General features: G+C 41.7%; 1 protein-coding gene across 4 annotated transcripts in view; it reads right to left on the reverse strand.

Annotated features, from left to right (window-relative positions):
• The window catches only part of GPBP1L1 (GC-rich promoter binding protein 1 like 1), a 59,420-nt gene that overhangs the window by 25,389 nt on the left and 13,971 nt on the right, over positions 1 to 20,060 (reverse strand). For 3 of the 4 annotated variants that reach the window (XM_062191202.1, XM_062191201.1, XM_062191200.1), the window contains exons 2-5: positions 8,638 to 9,660; positions 7,947 to 8,061; positions 4,248 to 4,374; positions 3,576 to 3,865 (exon numbers count right to left, since the gene is read on the reverse strand). In XM_062191202.1, the coding sequence (XP_062047186.1) occupies positions 3,576 to 3,865; positions 4,248 to 4,374; positions 7,947 to 8,006 (477 nt within the window). In that variant the 5' untranslated portion in view covers positions 8,007 to 8,061; positions 8,638 to 9,660. Of the gene's footprint in view, positions 1 to 3,575; positions 3,866 to 4,247; positions 4,375 to 7,946; positions 8,077 to 8,637; positions 9,661 to 20,060 lie in introns of all 4 variants that reach the window. The other variant, XM_062191203.1, reaches the window with a different exon arrangement.

A 20,060-nucleotide genomic window follows, 5' to 3' on the forward strand; every position in this document is an offset into this window, starting at 1 on the left:
GGCTGGTAAATTCTTTGTTATGCGACTGCAGAGCATTGTGGGTGTTTAGCAACATCCCTGATTTCTAAATATTAGATGTTAGCAGTGCTATCTCTAGTTGTGACAACTACAGTGTCTTCAGATATTGCCAAATGTCCCCTAGAGGGCAAACCTAACCTGGTTGAGAACTGCTAATCTTGAGCCATAATGTTATCAATATACAAACATCTCAACAAATTCCACACAATAACAGAGAGCTAGAGGATGGACTATTCATATGAAGTTTTAAAACAGGCAAAATGTTTATGATACGTACACGGATTAAGTTTATTACCCTATCTGAGGATGCTAAACACTAATATCAAGATTATCTCAAAAGGAAATTGACTAGGATTAAGGATGTTTTAACTATATCCACAATACCCTGTATTTTCTAAAAGATTGGTCTACATCAAATGTGACTAAAATCTCAGTATTTCACAAAGGTAGGTAATGTGAATATTTGATAGCTTTTCTCCACATTTTTCTATGCGCTTAAAATATTTCATAGAAATACAAATACAGAATAAATTTGCCCTTATTGGTCTTTCTCAGGTTTGATCTGACATCAAACTTCCTCTCACTTAGCAGGTGAAGGCAATGTTACCTTCATATTTTCTTTTTCAAAAGATTTATTTATTTATTTATTTGAAAGGCAGTTAGAGAGAGAGAGAGAGAGAGGCAGAGGCAGAGGCAGAGGCAGAGAGGAGAGAGAGAGGTAGATCTTCCATCTACTGGTTTACTCCCCAAGTGGCCAGAGCTGGGAAGATCTGAAGTCAGGAACCAGAAGTTTTTCTGGGTCTCCCACATGGGTACATGAGCCCAAGGACTTGAACCATCTCCCGCTGCTTTCCCAGGTGCATTAGCAGGGAGCTCGATTGGAAGTGGAGCAGCCAGGACTCCAATCGACACCCATATGGGATGTGGCATTGCAGGCAGCGGCTTCACCTGCTATTCCATAGCACCGGCCCCACATTTTCTTGTTGTCAATTAATTTTCCACTAGGAATGCCACATGACTAATAACTGATTAGAACTTATAATCAAACTGGTCAATCAGTAGTATAGTGTCTAAATGATTTCCACTTTAACCCACTCTATTTCTTGTTTGTTATAATCTTTTTTTAAAAAAAAAACAAGCCTCATAAGAAACCAAAACATTTAGGGATCCTAAATATTCCTACATGATCTATTCACTTCCTACACGATCAGTTGAGTGATTATAAGATGTACTTCAGGGGCCGGTGTTGTGGCTCAGTGGATGAAGACATCCTGTAAGAGCATTGGTTTGTGTCCCTTTCCAATCTAGTTTCCTGCTAATGCACCTAGGAAAGCAGCAGAAGATGGACCAAGTGCTTGGATCCCTGCTACCCACACACAAGATCTTGATGGAATTCCAACTCTTACCTTTGGCCCAGCCCAGTCCTGGATTTGGAGAGTGAACCAGGGGATGGAAGATCCCTGTCTCTCCTTATCTCTATGTAACTCCATCTTTCAAATAAATAATAAAGTTCTTAAAAATATAAAGCAAACAGCCTTTAAGAAATAAAGATATTGGCCGGTGCCACGGCTCAATAGGCTAATCCTCCACCTGCAGCGCTGCCACACTGGGTTAAGTCCCAGTCGGGGCACCGGATTCTGTCCTGGTCGCTCCTCTTCCTGTCCAGCTCTCTGCTGTGTCCCGGGAGTGCAGTGGAGGATGGCCCAAGTCCTTGAGCCCTGAAACCGCTTGGGAGACCAGGAGAAGCACCTGGCTCCTGGCTTGGGATCAGCGCAGTGCACTAGCCACAGTGCGCCGGCTGCAGCAACCACTGGGGGGTGAACCAACGGAAAAAGGAAGACCTTTCTCTCTGTCTCTCTCTCTCTCTCTCTCTCTCTCTCTCTCACTGTCCACTCTGCCTGTCAAAAAGAAAAGAAAAAAAAAAAGAAAAAAAAAAAGAAAAAGAAATAAAGATATTAACAAAACATACTATACTTATGTACATTTTAAAAAGATGTACTTTACAGGGATACAGTTTTGAAGGATAATCACCTGGGGATACTAATTCATGTTAATCCTAACATATCACTGAAACATTTTCTAGACTTGAGGGAAAAACAACTAATGTCTAAATTTGACTCCTATGTAGTGGACTTTATTAATATGCTGAAATCAGAGTTGATTGGCTAATATGATATGTAGAAATAACTAGATAGGCCAGCAATGTTGTAGCACAGCAGGTTAAGCTGCTGCCTACAATGCTGGTATCCCATTACAAGTGCCAGTTTGAATCCTGGATGCTCCACTTCTGAGTCAGCTCCCTGCTAATGTGCTTAGGAAAGCACTGGAAGATGACCCATGTGCTGGGGCCCCTGCACACACGTGAGAGACCCAGATGGAGTTCCAAGGCTCCTGACTTTGGCCCGGCCCAGCCCTGGCCATTTTGACCATTCGGGGATTGAACCAGCAGATGGAAGATCTCACTCACTCTCTCTAAGTCTGCCTTTCAAATAAATTAAAAAAAAACCTAAAAAACAATAGACAGATGGGCATTTATCATATGGCTAAGAGTCCACTTATTACCCACATTGTATATCGGAGTCCTGGCTCCACTTCAGGCTCTAGGTTCCTGCTAATGTGCACCCTGGGAGGCAGCAGGTGATAGCCCAAATACCTGGGTCCCCGCCACTCATGTGGGAGATCTGGATGGAGTTCTGGGTTCTGGCTTTAGCTTGGCACAGACGCAGGTGTTGCAGGCATATGGAGAGTAAACCAACAGATGGTAGAGCTATGTCTGCCTTTCAAATTAAAAACTCTACACGTATCACTGGACACATATTAGCCTCAAGTTTTAACGAATATACAGGCAATAGCTAAAATACTTTTGATTGTTTCTAATAACACATTTTATATGAGAGCAAAATTAAGAGAGGAAAAAAAGCCTCTTATAATGCAGAAAGACAATTTAACATGTAAGACAACATTTTTACCCAGTTACATATGGATATTAAACCTTATAAATTTAAGGAGAATTAAAATTTTTAATTTTGTATTCCAAGGCATAAAGATGAAAAATGTGTAGAGATTTGCCAAAAGTTACATTGCAATTTATGTCACTGGCTTCAAACCAATTAACTTTTCCTCTATAAACAAAAATCTAAACTTAAGACTTCTTTATTTCTGAAATTTCTCAATACTAGCAGGGTCTTGTAATCAAGACACTATTTGTTGAGTTTTAACTACATATCTAAAGCTTTACATTGGCCAGCGCCATGGCTCACTTGGCTAATCCTCCGCCTATGCCACTGCCACACCAGGTTCTAGTCCCAGTTGAGGCACCGGATTCTTTTCCGGTTGCTCCTCTTCCAGTCCAGCTCTCTGCTGTAGCCCAGGGGGGTAGCGAAGGATGGCCCAAGTGCTTGGGCCCTGCACCTACATGGGAGACCAGGAGGAAGCACCTGGCTCCTGGCTTCAGATCGGCGCAGCACCGGCCGTGAACCAACGGAAGGAAGACCTTTCTCTCTTTATCTCTAACTCTGCCTGTCAAAAAATAAAATAAAATAAAACTTTACACTTACAAAATCTTCCTCTTCAAATTGTAGTTTTTCCACCTTGTCTTCTTTCTTTTCTTCCCTAATCTCTGTTGGAGGCTTTTCCTGAAAGGCACAGCCTTTCCGGGTATGCAAGCTGCCATTCCAGTGTCGATGGTTCCCTGCTCCACCTCCACTCCGCTGGCTCACACCATCGTGATGACCTCGCGAAGAGCCATGCCAACCAGATGTGTTCCCTGTGATTCCAGCATATGCTCCTTTAGAGACACCAGAGTCCACAGAATCATGGCGGAACAGGGAGGGCTGGTGCCAGGAATCTGAAATAGTAAGGAAAGTACAATTATTACACTGTTCACTTCCTGGAAATTGAGAAGTAATTGGGCCAGGTGCTTCCTGATCTGGTTTATGATACTGCCAAAAGGCCTTCAGGGGAACTTTTTCAATAAGGAGTTCACAGAAAGAAATCACAAAACACATCTTTTTTGGGTGAAGTAATTTCTGAATGACTTCTTTTACTTAGTAGATGATTTATGACAAGAGAATATGAAAGCATCAAGAGACTTAGCTCTTAATGTAGGTGCTAGTGACTACTAATTGATAGAAGACCCTGGATTATGCTCATGCATTTCCTCAACCCCAGCCTTGGCTTGCCCAAATTGAGTAGCTTAAATACACTCATGAAAAGTGTACATGGCTCACCTGTAGTTCGTAGGGGTCCATTGTTAAAAAAGCCATCAGAGGAATTGTGTCGACGGCGGCTTACTCCAAATCTACCTTCTCCTCGGGGAAGATGTTCTCTGTGTTTTTCAAAGGTGGCTGTAGGTGACTAAGATGATACAAGTACAGAGGCAGACAAGTGATATTAAACAAGTGATATTAAATAAATATATCCTTTTTAGTATAAGATTTCACGTCTGGCTTTCAAAACAAACAAACAAACAAACAAACAGTAACAGAAACAGTTGTATACAGACAGTATACAACAGGCCTCTGACTTAATAGGTAAATCCCAAGTTAAATATTCAATTTATCAATTTACTTCTTTTATCCCAGAAAAGAAGAAAAGGCAGACACTTCTGCTTATGCACCTGGGAAAGCAGTGGAACCTGGCCCAAATCCTTGGGCCCTTGCCACCTACATGGAGACCTGAAAGGAGCTCTTGGCTTTGGCCTGGCCCAGCCCATTGCTGCCATTTTAGGGGTGAACCAGCAGATGAATATTTCTTTTTTAAAAAAAAATTTATTTATTTAATTGAAAGAGTTACAGAGAGGCTGACAGAGAGAGAGAGAGAGAGAGAGAGAGAGAGAGAGAGAGAGAGAGGTCTCCCATCTGCTGGTTCACTCCCCAAGTGGCCACAACAGCTGCACCCATCCAAAGTAAGGAGCCAGGAGTTTCTTTTCTTTTTTTTTTTTTTGACAGGCAGAGTGGACAGTGAGAGAGAGAGAGAGAGACAGAGATAAAGGTCTTCCTTTTGCCGTTGGTTCACCCTCCAATGGCCGCAACGGCCGGCACATCGCGCTGATCCAAAGCCAGGAGCCAGGTGCTTCTCCTGGTCTCCCATGCGGGTGCAGGGCCCAAGGACTTGGGCCATCCTCCACTGCCTTCCCAGGCCATAGCAGAGAGCTGGCCTGGAAGAGGGGCAGCCGGGACAGAATCCGGTGCCCTGACCGGAACTAGAACCTAGTGTGCCGGCGCTGCAGGCGGAGGATTAGCCTATTGAGCCACGGTGCCAGGCAAGAGCCAGGAGTTTCTTATAGGTTACAGCTTTACGTGCTACGCCACAGCACTGGCCCCTGGAAGATTTCTGTTTCTCTTGTTACTCTGTCTTTCAAATAAATAAATAAATCTTAAAAAAAAATCCCTAAAACGTAATACTTAAAAAATAATGATCTTCCAACAGCAGAGGAAAAGATGCTTGCTTTAACTCTGATTATAATTATCATTTTTGTAAATTACTGTAGAACTAGAAAGGAAATTTAGACACTACCTTGACAATTAACACGTACATAAAATTTAAAATATTTCTTGTCAACATTTACTTAATAACAATACCATAATTTTCCCATCATTCCAATTTTACTCATTTAAATATGAGCAAAGAAGTTGGTGAGAATAGATCTTCGAATTTGTACAATGGCAAGGAAGCAGTTTGAGCAACATTACAAGTAAGTTCATCCAGGAACTCTAATAGTCTTTCCTATTCCAAAGAACTTTATACTATAGCTTTCAAATGGTAACAGGCTAGAGTCTATAAAGCCATGAAAAGAATGGGTAAGTTTGACAAGAGCTTATAGGAAAACTATAGGTTGTGGCACAGACATTTTTACATCTATTTTCTTACTATCAATATCCTCAACAAGAGGTGGTTATTCTTCTAAAAGTTATTTTTTTAACCTTTTAATATAAGAATAATACATTTCAAGTTAATTTTGTGAATGATATAAAGTCAAGGTTAAGGCCTTTCCCTCTCCCAAATACAGATATCCAGCTGTTCCAGCATCATTTATCAATAGCAACAACAAAAAAATCTCACAAATCACTCTGGTACTTAAGTAAAAAAAAATCAATCTACTGTATCGATAGGCCTATATTAGAACTCTGTATTTTGTACCATTCTTTTATATATGTACATCCTTATGCAAAAACAATACAACTTTGCTTTATTGGAAAATAATGAAAAAAAAAATTTTTAAAAAGATTTATTTATTTGAAAGGCAAGTTACACAGAGGAGAGGCAGAGAGCGGTCTTCCACCCGCTGGTTCACTCCCCAATTGGCCACAATGGCTGGAGCTGTGCCAATCCGAAGCCAGGAGTTTACTTTGAGTCTCTCATGTGGGTGCAGGGGCCCAAGAACTTGGGCCATCCTACACTGCTTTCCCAGGGCATAGTAGAGAGCTGGATCAGAAGTGGAGCAGCTGGTACTCAAACTGGCGCCCATGTGGGATGCCGGCACTGCATGTGGCGTCTTTATCCACTACACAGCAGCACCAGCCCAACAGTTGTCTTCTAATTATTCTACTTAGTTCATTATGTTAAAAAGAATTACTCTTTGGGGCCAGCATTGTGACAAAACAGGTTAAGCTGCCACCTGCAATGCCAGCATCCCTTACAGGCACTGGTTCAAATTCCAGCTGCTCCACTTATAATCCAGCTCTCTGGAAAAAGCATCTAAGAAAGCAGTGGAGGAGAGCCCAAGTTCTTGGGCCTCTGCACCCACGTGGGAGATCCAGAGGAAGCGCCTGGCCCCTGGCTTCAGTCTGGCCCTGCCCTGACCATTGTGGCCATTTAGGGAATGAACCAGCAGATGGGAGGATTAATCTCTATCTTTCCATCTCCTTCTGCCTTTCAAATAAATTAAAAAAATATATTTTTACTTTTATCTTTGCAGGTATAAGATCTGCATATTTTTCAAAAAAATTAAAGAATATTTTAAAATGTATTTTCTTTTTACTTGAAATCCAGAGAGATTTCCCATCCACTAGTTTATTCCCCAAATGTCTACAACAGCCAGATTAGGCCAGGTCAAACCCAGATGCCAGGAACTCCACCCAAATCTCCCACATGGATGCCAGGGACCCAAGTACTTGAGCTATCAAAGTGCTCAAGGCAGCTGATCAATCACTGTCTTTCCCTTTTCTTTTCCTTATCTGCCACAGATAAATGTGCACACATTCCAAAGGCTTGTTTACTCAAGGGGCATTTCACTTTCACCTCTGCCCCTTTTTGTCTGACAAAGTATGCTGCAGCTAATACAGAAGTCTTAAGTGCATCATGAAATGAGAAAAGCTCAGAATGAAAAAAAAAAAAAAAAGACACCAGCTGTAATAAGGTACATATTAATGTAAACTGTTCAACTACTAATTCCTATTAAAAGAAAGGTATCAAGACTATGAAAACATATTTGGAATCTCCAGGCAAGATTGAATAAAACAAAAACCGGCCAGCGCCACAGCTCAATAGGCTAATCCTCCGCCTGCGGCGCCAGCACCCCAGGTTCTAGTTCCGGTTGGGGCGCCGGATTCTCTCCCGGTGGCTCCTTTTCCTGTCCAGCTCTCTGCTGTGGCCCAGGAGTGAAGCGGAGGATGGCCCAAATGTTTGGGCCCTGCACCCGCATGGGAGACCAGGAGAAGCACCTGGCTCCTGGCTTCGGATCAGCGCGATGCGCAGGCCGCAGCAGCCATTGGGGGGGTGAACCAACGGTAAAGGAAGACCTCTCTCTCTGCCTGTCAATAAATAAACAAACAAACAAACAAAAAAGAAAACCACCAACTATACAACAACAACAAAAAATCCAACCAAACAAAACCCATTACCACTGTACAACAGAGGCTACAGGCCAACTATGGATGAAAACGAACTAGTATCTGGACAGTTATTATAGGAATGGAGAAAAGTACCTTAGCTGACTGTGGTGTTGAGAAATTTAGCCAAGCAGGAACAAAGTCATGCTGCGCCATTTAGGTCCAGTGTCTCTTTTTAGCAAGGTGAGGCATCCAACCTCATGGCCAGGATCTGAAAATGAGACAACTAAAATCACTTATGTTTGCCAGAATCTGATACCAATGTGTAAATGAATCTAGAATTATCCTAAGATTTCTCTTTACAGAAAGACTTGCCCTCTGACCCTCTCTACAGACTACTTATTAAAGATTCTAAACTAAAGCAAAGGTCTGTAAATTAATGGCTGCAAAAAACCTATAACAAAAAATATGACATGGATCTGGAAGGTTATATGAAGGAAGCTAATGAGTCACTGAGTTATATTCAAAGAATATGGAGCATTAACATCTACTTTTACTACAGATATTTATGGAAAGGGATTTAATCTGCTTTAGGTATTTGGGTAACTTCTGGCAAAAGCAGTAGATCATCCTAGGGATGGAAGACAGGACATCTCAAGAGTTTCTCAATTTACTCCACATTTATTTCCTCAAAATAACTAGTACCAGTTTTCCTTAGAGCTCTGTCAGTGTCTCCAAATCAACCCAATGATATTCTCTAAAATTAAATACTTCACAAAGCAATGGATATGTGTCATGGCATATATACAGTTTTCTCTCAAAGTTAAGACATATGGTAAATATTTACCCCAGAGTGTAACCTCTGTGGTCCTGTTTCTTGAACTCCTTGAGTCTGCCAGCTGGATCTCCCACGAGATTTTCTTGTGAAAAGGGTGCTTAAGTAGCCTGGCCAGCAGCACGCCTTGTGATGAAGCACAGAAAATGCCAGGCTCCGCGTGGATCTCTCTCAGTCCCCTCAATTGCTCATCTTAAACTATCTAGTTTCTGACACGTTTCCAAATGGGGGGGAGGGGGGAGGGGAAGGGGGAAGGGGAACATAAAAAGTATTTGTTACATTTAAAAAAGGGGGGAAGGGGAAAGAGCTATGTCTACATTCACCTCATTCAACTTCCTTGAGTAATGGCACTATGATGTTGCTTAAATGGGTAATACATGGGCATTTGCACAGTGAGTGCAAACACTGTTCACAACAAGGTCATAGCTAGAGAGACAGGTAAGCTCATATGTGGGCAAACACTGTCATTAAGGTGATAAATGAAAAATAAAATATTAAAGCACTATAAAAGATCTTCTGAGTAGTCAACTCCAGTGGCAAAATATCCACATGACAAAGCCCTTAAAACATAAATCTCGTTATTCTCACACAACTACTAAAAAGTGTGCAGATATATATTTATACTTGTCTTAACCTTCAAAATCTAAGGATAGGAGAAATCTTGTTTATAAAATTAAAAAAAAAAAAAATCAGGAACTTGATATACTTTTCCCTCCAAGGAATAGCAGCTTTCAAGGCAAATTTCTTGGTATAAAGCTCCTAAATGTATATCCTATTTCTTTGGTCTTCATAAATTCAGAGCAAAATTCAAATAAGTAAAAAGAGAGGAGTAAAGGATAGACAAGGAGAAAGACAGTTCCAAAATGAGGTTTGCTTCTCTTCTGGTTTCTTTATTTTACTTGCTCTGCTCCTTCCCCCAAACTGTATCCAGCTACTGGAAGGTGATTCAAAGAATCTTCAATGCTTCAGTAGAGAAATCACGTATTATTTTGGATCCATTTCAATCATTAAAAAAGGCCACACAAATTCACCACTCTGTAAATGAAAAAACAAAGTAACACACAGAATCACAAAAAGCAAAAAAATCAGTCATACACATTGCTTAAAGTACAGTCAAATGACCACACCAAGGTCCTCAAGAGTCCAAACACAGGTTGTCTATATATTAACTTAATGTGCCATCACCTGTAACAATGTAACTGGATATAAACCTTCTAAGGATTTTTAGAAAAGTCACCTGAACACTTTGCTTTTTTATAAAATCATTTCTCCAATTAGCTATGAAATATAATTCAGAAATGCAAATTAATGCATCTTTTAGAGTTATGTTTCTCTCACAAAAGAAATAGATTGCCAAAGTGGACAAAGAAACTAACAGCATGCTGGCATATTACCACAGTCATCAAAATGTAATGATTCCCTATTATTCAGTTAGATCATTAATAAAAGACATATACTTTAGTACTCCTCATGTATTTATATGATACATAGTTCTACATACCTAGCTATCAAAGCTTTTAATAATTAATTCTAAATGCACTGAGATATCACAAAAATTTGTGAGATTCCCAACATTTTTCGAGGGGCTTCAGGCTTTCTTTTGCAACTATGCTGCAAAACATTTGTAACTATGGGAAATTCTGGTCTACACTAGTAAATTCTAGTTTAGATTAAATTTTTCACATATTTTACAAAGCAGCCTTACTCTAATTTCATGGGAATTAGAAACATCAAATTCAGAACAGTAATTATCTTCTTGAGGGAAAAAAAAATCAAATCAAGAGGTACCAAGGATACATGCTATGGCACAGTGAGATTAAGCCACCAACTGTGATAACCACATCCTATGTCACAGTGATGGTTGGAGTCCTGGCTACTCCACTTCTGATCTTGCTTCCTCCTAATGCACCCTGAGAGACAGCAGCCATTGTGGCCAACTGGGGAGTGAACCAGCGGATGGAAGACCTTTCTCTCTCTGCATAACTCTTTGAAATAAATAAAATAAATCTTTTTAAAAAAAAGCTATTGATTAGACAAGCAGATAAAAAGATGGAAGATCTGAACAATGTAATTTTTAAGTTTATGTATCAAAATTATAAAGGGAGTGACTGGCACTGCAACCCATGGGGTAGGTGGTCACCTAAAACACAGTGTCCCATGTGGGCACTGAAACCCTGGCTGCTTCACTTCCAATCCAGCTCCCTAGTAAAATGCCTGGGAAACCAGTGGAAGGTGGCCCAAGTGCTTATAGGGCTCTGCCACCCAGGTGACAGATGACTTGGATAGAACTTCAGGCTCCTGGCTTCAGCCTGGCCCAGCCCCAGCTGTTGTGATCATTTGTAGAATGAATCAATGGATGAACAATCTCTCTCTGATAATTCTCCTTTCAAATGAATAAATCGATCTTGAAAATCTTGCTGTTTCCATTTCCTCTTCCTGAAGAATTTCTTCCCAGATATCATAAAGTAAGGTCAAACAAGGTAAGGATCAAGCAAAGGGAGGAGCTTCAGAAGCCCCAAACAGGGTGCAGCTCATTCACAGCAGTGTAAGCAAAGTATATCAGTGGGAGGATAGCCTAATGCAGTGTGGGAGCTTGAGTAGAATGAGGAGAGCATCCTGGAGGAGGAACAAGGCCAACTAGATCTAGGGCTTTAATGTAGCAAGATGTCTTACACAGATGTTGCAACCTGGGTGTGGTGAGGAAGGTATTTGTGCAAGGGGAGATGTGATAGCTAAAGGCTGGTTACAAACTGGGAACTGATTTTAGAAATAAACATTAAGAAAAAATGGGAGCCATAATTCTTACTGTGGGAGAAAAGGAGGCAATGTTAAAACTTCCAATACTTTAAATAGATACACAATACCATGGGTAAGTGGAATATAAAAACCAGAGTAGTACTTAAGGGAAAATGAGCTTTACCTACATTTTTCTTTAAACAAGACTAAAACCAAATTTACCTAACCATTCTTATCAATAAGATGGGGAAATAAGCACTATAAAGCAAACCTAAAGAGAAAGAAAGGAAAGCAAAACAAGTAAGTCAGAAAAAACATAGATGCTTAAAAAAAAAAAAAAAGATATTTTAAAGAAAAGAAATGGGACTGTTTGGGAAGCCTGCATCCTATACTGGAATGAGTGCCTAGTTTAAGACCAGCCAGCTCTGTTTCTAACTTCAACTTCCTGCTAATACACACCCTGGGAATCTGCAGAGAATGCCTACTCAAGTGACTGGGTCACTGTTACTTATGGGGGAGACCCAGATTGAGTTCTGGTTACCATAGGCATTTAGGGGATGAACCAGAGGATGGAATAATTTTGTCTGTCTTTCAAATCAAATGAAAATAAATTTTAAAAAGTTTTAAATAGGGACTGGCGCTGTGGCGCAGTGGGTTAAAACCCCACCCTGCAGTGCCAGCATTCCATATGGACGCCAGTTCAAGTCCAGGCTGCTCCACTTCAGATCCAGCTCTCTGCTGTGGCCTGGGAAAGCAGTAAAAGATGGCCCAACTCCTTGGGCCCCTGCACCTGCATGGGAGACCTGGAAGAAGCTCCTGGCTTCAGATCAGCTCAGCTCTGGCTACTGCAGTCATTGTCATTGGGGGACTGAACAAGCAGAATGGAAGACCTCTCTCTGGTTCTACCTCTATGTAACTTTTTCAAATAAAGTAATTCTTTAAAAAAAAAAAAAGGTTTTAAATAAAAACTGGATAGTTTCAATATAAATTATTATATACTCCCCCTTGACTTTTTAAAGATGTATTTATTTATTTGAAAGTCAGAGTTACACAGAGAGAGGAGGAGAGGCCTAGAGAGAGAGGTCTTCCATCCGCTGGCTCACTCCCCAATTGGCTGGCGCTACACTGTTCTGAAGCGAGAAGCCAAGAGCTTCTTCTGGGTTTCCCACGTGGGTGCGGGGGCCCAAGGACTTGGGCCGTCTTGTACTACTTTCCCAGGCCATAGCAGAGAGCTGGATTTCAAGTGCAGCAGCCGGGACTCGAACCAGCACCCATATGGGATGCTGGCACTGCTGGCTTTACCTGCTCTGCCACAGTGCTGGTCCCTCCCCCTTGACTTTTAAATGTGAATCAGAAAAACTTTCCTTCTAACAGTATCAGGTGAAGAGATGATGAATCTGTACCCATAGAGTTTGATCTCTTGCTTCTCACACAAGTGGGTGACCTGTTAAGTGAACTGGGATAGGACAGGTTGCATATTGGACCAGGCTTGAAGTTTCAGGGTAGCCTGCAGAAAGAACAGTTTAAGGATAAATTCCTTGACACTGGTTCTGCAGTCCAGTCTAGAAATTTTTTTTTTTTTTAAAAAGGACTGAGTAGAGGCTCTGAGGAAGGCACATTTTCTTTTTTTCAATCTTAAAAAAGCCAATTACGACTTTATTAGGATGGGGAATTATGGGCATTTTGCTTTATTTTAATAGTCAAATGCTTCTGTAATGAAACTACTTTGTTCTGCAAAATTCTTTAGTTCTTCAATGAGGCATTCTAGGGCTGAAGTTATTTATGTAGTGACTAACTGAGGGCTTTGCTTAGTACTGAGTCCTTTTTTTTTTTTTTTTTTTTTTTTAAATGAATTAGCTACTGGGGCCTGCACCATGGTGCAGCAGGTTAAAACCTGTGCCTGCGGTGCTGGCATCCTATATGGACGCTGGTTCTAGTCCCAGCAGCTGCTTTTCCGATCCAGCTCTCTGCTATGGCCTGGGAAAACAGTGCAGGATGGCCCAAGTCTTTGGGCCCCTGCACCTGCATGGGAGACCCAGAATGAGCTCCTGGCTGCCGGCTTCAGATCAGTGCAGCTCCAGCTGTTGCAGTCAATTGGGGAGTGAACCAGCAGATGGGAGACTTCTCTCTCTCTCTGCCTCTCCTTCTCTCTCTGTGTAACTCTTTCAAATAAATCTTTTTTTAAAAAAGTTTATTTTAAACACATCTCCTATGAAATGACATTTCTATTCTATCTATACTATATAAAATAATTTACAAGGATAGCTTATTTTCTCCTAACAGACATCTTTCATTTTTAATAGCCTACGGGGAAGGGGGCTGGCACTGTGGCTGTTGTCTCCAGTGCTGGCATCCCATATGGGTACCAGATCAAGTCCTGGCTGCTCCACTTCTGATCCAGCTCTCTGCTGTGGCCTGGGAGGGCAGTGGAAGATAGTTCAGGTCCTTGGGCTCCTGCACCCATGTGGGAGAACCGGAGGAGTCTCCCGGCTCCTGGCTTTGGATTGGCTAGGCCCAGTTCCAGTCGTTGTGGCCATTTGGGGAGTGAACCAGTTGATGGAAGATTCTCTTTCTCTCTTTGCCTCTAACTCTGCCTTTCAAATAAATAAATTTAAAAAAAGACCTGCCCTGCTTCAGATCTAGCTTCCTGCTAATGCTCCTGTGAAGGCAACAGAAGATGGCCCAAGTGCTTGAGACCCTGCCACTCAAGTGGGAGACTAGAAAAGATGGAATTCCTGGTTCCTGCCTGGCCCTGTCTTAGCTGTTGTGGCCACTTGGGGAGCAAACCAGCAGAGAGAAGATCTCTCTCCCCACTTCCCTGCCTTTCCAATATGTATAAAAAAATTTCCTAGAACTGATATCCACAAAAGTGAAGAATATGAAGTTGGCCCAATTTTGAGATGTTTTTAGCTTACCAACATTTTCCCATAGTATTTATAACACTTTTTCTTTAGATGTCTATCTCCAAACACCTAGAATTCTGTGGCATGCAAGTATTTGCTGAATGAGTGTAAATAAATGGACTAGTAGCATGACACATATTCAATTTCAAGAAGCAAATTCAAATTGTGTTCAAATAAGGAGTTACCAGTTTACACCATGAGTAGCAGTATTTAAAGAGCTTGCTTCTCCCTCCTCACCTAGCCAGACTTTGCTGGAGGCATAAAATGGTGACCACCTGGTATAGCAAGCTAAGTCTCTGCTTGCAGTGCCAGCTTCCCATATGGGTGCTGGTTCCAGTCCCAGCTGTTCCACTTACAATCCAGCTCTCTGTCACGGCCTGAGAAAGCAGCAGCAGGTGGCCCAAGTGCTTGGGCCCTGTACTCACATAGGAGACCTGGAAGAAGTTCCTGGTTTCAGGTCGCCCAGCTCCAGCCCTTGCAGATATTTGGGGGTGATCCAGCAGATGGAAGACCTTTTTCTGTCTCTCCCTCTCTCTGCCTGTTTCTCTCAAATAATTAAAAAAAAAAAAAAGTTACCACCTACTGTGGTCTTCATTTTCATCTTTTAAACTATCAGTTCACTGTGCTTACTTTCTTATAAAATACCCCTTCCTATCTTATTATCATTCTTCTTTGGGTTCTTTTCTTTCTTATTTATTTGAAGTTTGAGAATAGATACCAATCCTTTGATTACTAGTTTTGCAAATACCCTTTCTTCCCTTCATGGACTATCATTTGATATTCTTTTAACTGTCTTTTCTTTTTTTAAGATCTATTTATTTATTTGAAAGTCAGAGTTACAGAGAGAGAGGGAAAGACAGAGTTTTCCATCTGCTGGTTCACTCCCCATTTGGCCTCAATGGCTGGAGCTGCGCTGGCCCGAAGCCTGGAGCCTGGAACTTCCTCCGGGTCTTCCCAAGTGGGTACAGGGGACCAAGGACTTGGACCATCTTCTACTGCTTTCCTAGGCCATAGCAGAGAGCTGGATAGGAAGTGGAGCAGCTGGGACTCAAATCGGTGCCCATATGGGATGCCAGCAACGCAGGTGGCAGCTTTACCTGCTATGCCACAGTGTAGCCCTTTTAACTGTCTTTTGATGAACAAAAGTTCTTCATTTTAGTGAAAGCTGTGACTGCTTCTTTTATGATTTTCTAAAAAATCTATTTATTTGAAGGGCAGAATGACAGAGAGACAGATCTTCCATTCTCTGGGTTCACTCCCCAGTGGCTGCAACATCCAGGTTTGGGCCAGGGCAAAGCCAGGATCGCCATCCTAGTCTTGTGACATCTGCTGCTGCTGCCGCCTTCCCAGGCACATTACAGGAAACTGGATTGAAAGCAGAAACTTCAACTGGCATGGCAATACAGATGCTCAGGATGCCCATGTCGCAATGGGCAGCTTAACCCACTGTGCTACAATGTAGGCCCCTGTGATTTACATTTTTGTCTTATAATAACCTCTCTTCTTCAAAGTTCAAAGAATGCACCTACATAATATGTAAGTTTTATAGCTTTGCCTCTTTTTTTCCTTCAAGATTTATTTATTTTATTTGAAAGACAGAGTTACAGAGAGCCTGAGAAAGAGGTCTTCCATCCGATGGTTCACTCCCCAATTGGCCACAACAGCCGGAGCTGTGCTGATCTGAAGCCAGGAGCCTCTTCTGGATCTCCCATATAGGTGCAGGGGTCCAAGAACTTGGGCCATCTTCCATTATTTTCCCAGGTCATAGCAGAGAGCTGGATTGGAAATGGAGCAGCCAGGACTCGAATTGGCGCCTATAAGGGATGGGCGCCACTTACAGGCAGCAGCTTTACCTGCTACACCACAGTGCCAGCCCTAGCTTTGGCTTTCACAAGTAAGACTTCAAAGGTAGACATTTGGCACAGGGGTTAAGCTGCTGCTTGGAGCACGTGGGTTCAAGCCCAGGTTCTACTCTCTATTCTAGCTTCTTGCAAATGCACACCCTGAGTGGCAGCAGGTGATGGCTCAAATATTTGGATCCCTGCTACCTATGTGAGACCCAGACTGAGTTCTGGACTCCTGGCTTCAGCATGGCCCACCACAAGCTGTTGTAAACATTTGGGAAATAAGACTTCAACAGTCCAAACTGATTTGTTTATGGAACGCAGTTCAAGTCAAATAACCTATTGCTCCAGAAGTATTCCTTCTTCACACAATTATAAAGCCAGCTCTTATCATAAATCATTTCTACTTACTTATATATGTGGGTCTTGTTCCCAAGGCTTCAGTTCCACTGGTGTATTTATCTATTCCTACACTACTACCATGTATCTTAACTATCTTGGCTTTATAACATCTTGGTATGTAGCAGGTCAAGGCCACACTCCTACAGTATAACTTTACTGAAGACATTGGCTATTTTTGGCTCTCATATAAATTGAAAAACAATCATATCAAATTTGTGGGAAAAAACTGAGAAAAATATTATGACATTACTTAGAACAATGAATCTAGATCATTACAAAGGGTCTTCAAAAAGTTCATGGAATGTATATTATGACAACTATGTGTGGATTTTAAATTCTTTAGCATCAAGATAACTTACCTTTTAATTCCAATTTTTCCACAAACTGTTTGAAACCCTCCATAGAGAACTGACATTTTCATAATGAATCTTCCAAATCATGAGCATGGTCCATCTCTTACTTAGGATTTCCTTAGCATCTTTAAACAGTGGGTTAAAGCCCTGGCCTGAGGCTCTGACATCCTATATGGGTGACGGTTCTAGTCCCGGCTGCTCCACTTCCTGTCCAGCTCTCTGCTACGGCCTGGGAAAGCAGTAAAAGATGGCCCAAGTCCTTGGGCCCCTGCACCCATGTGGGAAACCTGGAAGAAGCTCCTGGCTCCAAATCGGCACAGCTCCAGCCCTTGCAGCCATCTGGTGAGTGAACCAGCGGATGGAAGACCTCTCTGTCTCTACCTCTCTCTATAACTCTGTCTTTCAAACAAATAAAATAAATCAATATACAAAAAAAATGCTCTCCAGGAGCCGGCACTGTGGCATGGCGGGTAAAGCCACCACCTGGAGTGCCAGCATCCCATATGGGCGCCAGTTTGAGTCCCAGTTGCTGCACTTCCGATCCAGCTTTCTGCTATTGCCTGGGAAAGCAGCAGAAGATGGCCCAAGTCCTTGGGCCCCTGCATCCATGTGGGAGACCCGGAAGAAGCTCCTAGCTCCTGGCTTCGGATCAGCCCAGCTCCGGCCATTGCGGCCAATTGGGTAGTGAAACAGCAGATGGAAGATCTCTCTCTCCTCTCTCTCCTCTCTCTGTGTAACACTGACTTTCAAAATAAATAAATCTTTAAAAAAAAAATGCTCTACATATATAATTTGTATATCTTTTAAAAAGATTTGTTCTTGGTACTTTGTATTTTTTGGATGCTTTTATGATATTTCCTTTCAATGACTACTGATGGCTATTAAAAATTATGTCCAGCCATCTTGTTAAACTTTTCTACTAATAGAGAAACTATTTTATGGAACATATTTAACTTTTAGGAGCCTATCAGATGTTTGGGTATAGTTGTTAAATAGGCAGCAAGATGTGAATATGTATTTCATGGTAGAGGTACACGCTGGAGATAGAATCCTTACATCAGGAACTCATTTCCCTAATTCATTTTGGAGATAATGACAGTACTCCACTCATAAGGACAAAGCCCTCAAAACTTAAATCTCCTCTTAGAGGTCCTACCCCTCAACATTGCTGTTTTCCCCAGCACAGGAGCTCTGGGGACACATTCACACTAGAGTATCCACAAATCATACTCATACACAACCACAAGAAGTACTGATACATACTATAACTTGGATTAACTTTGAAAATATTGTATAACGCTACATGTAAGAAGCCAGACATGAAAAGACCGAATGATCCTAGATACATAAAATGTCCAGAAAAGGTAAATTGAGAGACAGAAAATAGATGAGTGGTATACTAAAAACCACTGAATGTTTGCTATAAGTGGCATATTTTACATTATATAAATCATAGCTCAATAAAACTGTTCCTCCCAAAATTAGGTCAATGATTGACAATGAACTGGGAATTCTTTTAGCGTCCATGTGACACACCAACAAACTTTCAGTTTGTTTCTTGTTGCAAGGAGGGGAAGACTGTTTAATACACAGATCAGACTACCATCACCTTAGAGTTACTCAAATAGGTCAACCAGGTCATCCTGTTCTATGACAGGATGCAAAATGAGGAATACTAAGCAGGATTCAGACTATAATATAACTGTTTAGTGTTGTGTTGCTTTCCCCCCAGTACAAAAGAAGACCATAGCAGCTTGGGACGCTTGGTCTCATACGTGTTGATAACAGCCAAACACATTTGTAAGCGATCCCAATAAACCTTTTGCATGTAAATTTTTTTTTTTTTATTTGACAGGTAGAATTATAGACAGTGAGAGAAAGAGAGACAGAGAGAAAGGTCTTCCTTCCGTTGCTTTACTCCCCAAATGGCCACTACGGCCGGTGCTGTGCCAATCCGAAGCCAGGAGCCAAGTGCTTCTTCCTGGTCTCCCATGTGGGTGCAGGGGCCCAAGCACTTAAGCCATCCTCCACTGCCCTCCCAGGCCACAGCAGAGAGCTGGACTGGAAGAGGAGCAACCAGGGCTAGAACCCGGCGCCCATATGGGATGCCGGTGCCACAAGGCAGAGGATTAACCAAGTGAGCCGCGGCACCAGCCTTGCATGAAATTTTAAAGAAAAGCACAGGAATTAGGAAAAAAAACAAGCTACATGATACAAGGATACAATTCTACAAAACCATTCTCAGGACAATAGGCCCAGTCTCAAAGTCAGTGTCACTGAAAAACAAGGACTACAGTTAACGAGACATAAGGAAATTACACTAACATGCAACAAGGTCCAGGATCAGATACTGGTTTCAACAGCTACTTGTAATAAACATTTTTTGGATTAGCTGGGAGAAATCTGAATACACTCATACGCAAAGTGGGCATCACCAACTATTTTAGGAAACATTAGAAACCTACCGTGTATGTACTCAGACACTGATCTAGAAAAATGCACCAAGTTAAGAGCTAGGGGTTTCTGGGTGATGTTTATATTTACATATTTATATATTCTGTACTATACACACACACATATGTGTGTGTGTGTATATATATATATATTTGTAACAAATGATTAAAGGAAAACACAGGCATTTGGCCTATTGGTTAGGACTGTGGAGTGGGGGAGTCTGGAACAATATGTGGTACAGCAGCTAAATCGTCATTTGCGGTGCCTGGTTCAAGTCTCAGTTACTCTGCTTCTGATCCAGCTTCTTGCTAATGCACACGCTGGAAGGCAGTAAGGGATGGCTCAAGGACTTGGATCCCAATACCCAAGTGGGAGGCTTGGTCCAGACCCGGCCATTGTGGCCATTTGGGGAGTGAACCAAAAGATGGAAAACCTCCCCCCTCTGTAGCTCTTCCAAATAAATACATAGATCTTTAGAAAACACAGAGAGAAATAATAAATATTAGCAAGCTTTACAAATCAGGGTTCTTGGTTGAATTAAAAGCAAAAAAGAAACCATGTTTAGGTAGTCTAATAGAAAAAGAAATTTATCAGAACACTGGGAGTTCAGAGAATGACTGAGATACTCCCTGATTGGTCAAACAAGCAAAAACCAAGGGATGCTAAGCAGTCTAAACCACTGCCAAGGTCACACCACAGAAAGAGCGTGCTTAAGAAACTACCCTGCTAGCACTGCCACCACA

Source organism: Lepus europaeus, chromosome 5 (assembly GCF_033115175.1).
Source record: "Lepus europaeus isolate LE1 chromosome 5, mLepTim1.pri, whole genome shotgun sequence".
Taxonomy (NCBI): Eukaryota; Metazoa; Chordata; class Mammalia; order Lagomorpha; family Leporidae; genus Lepus; species Lepus europaeus.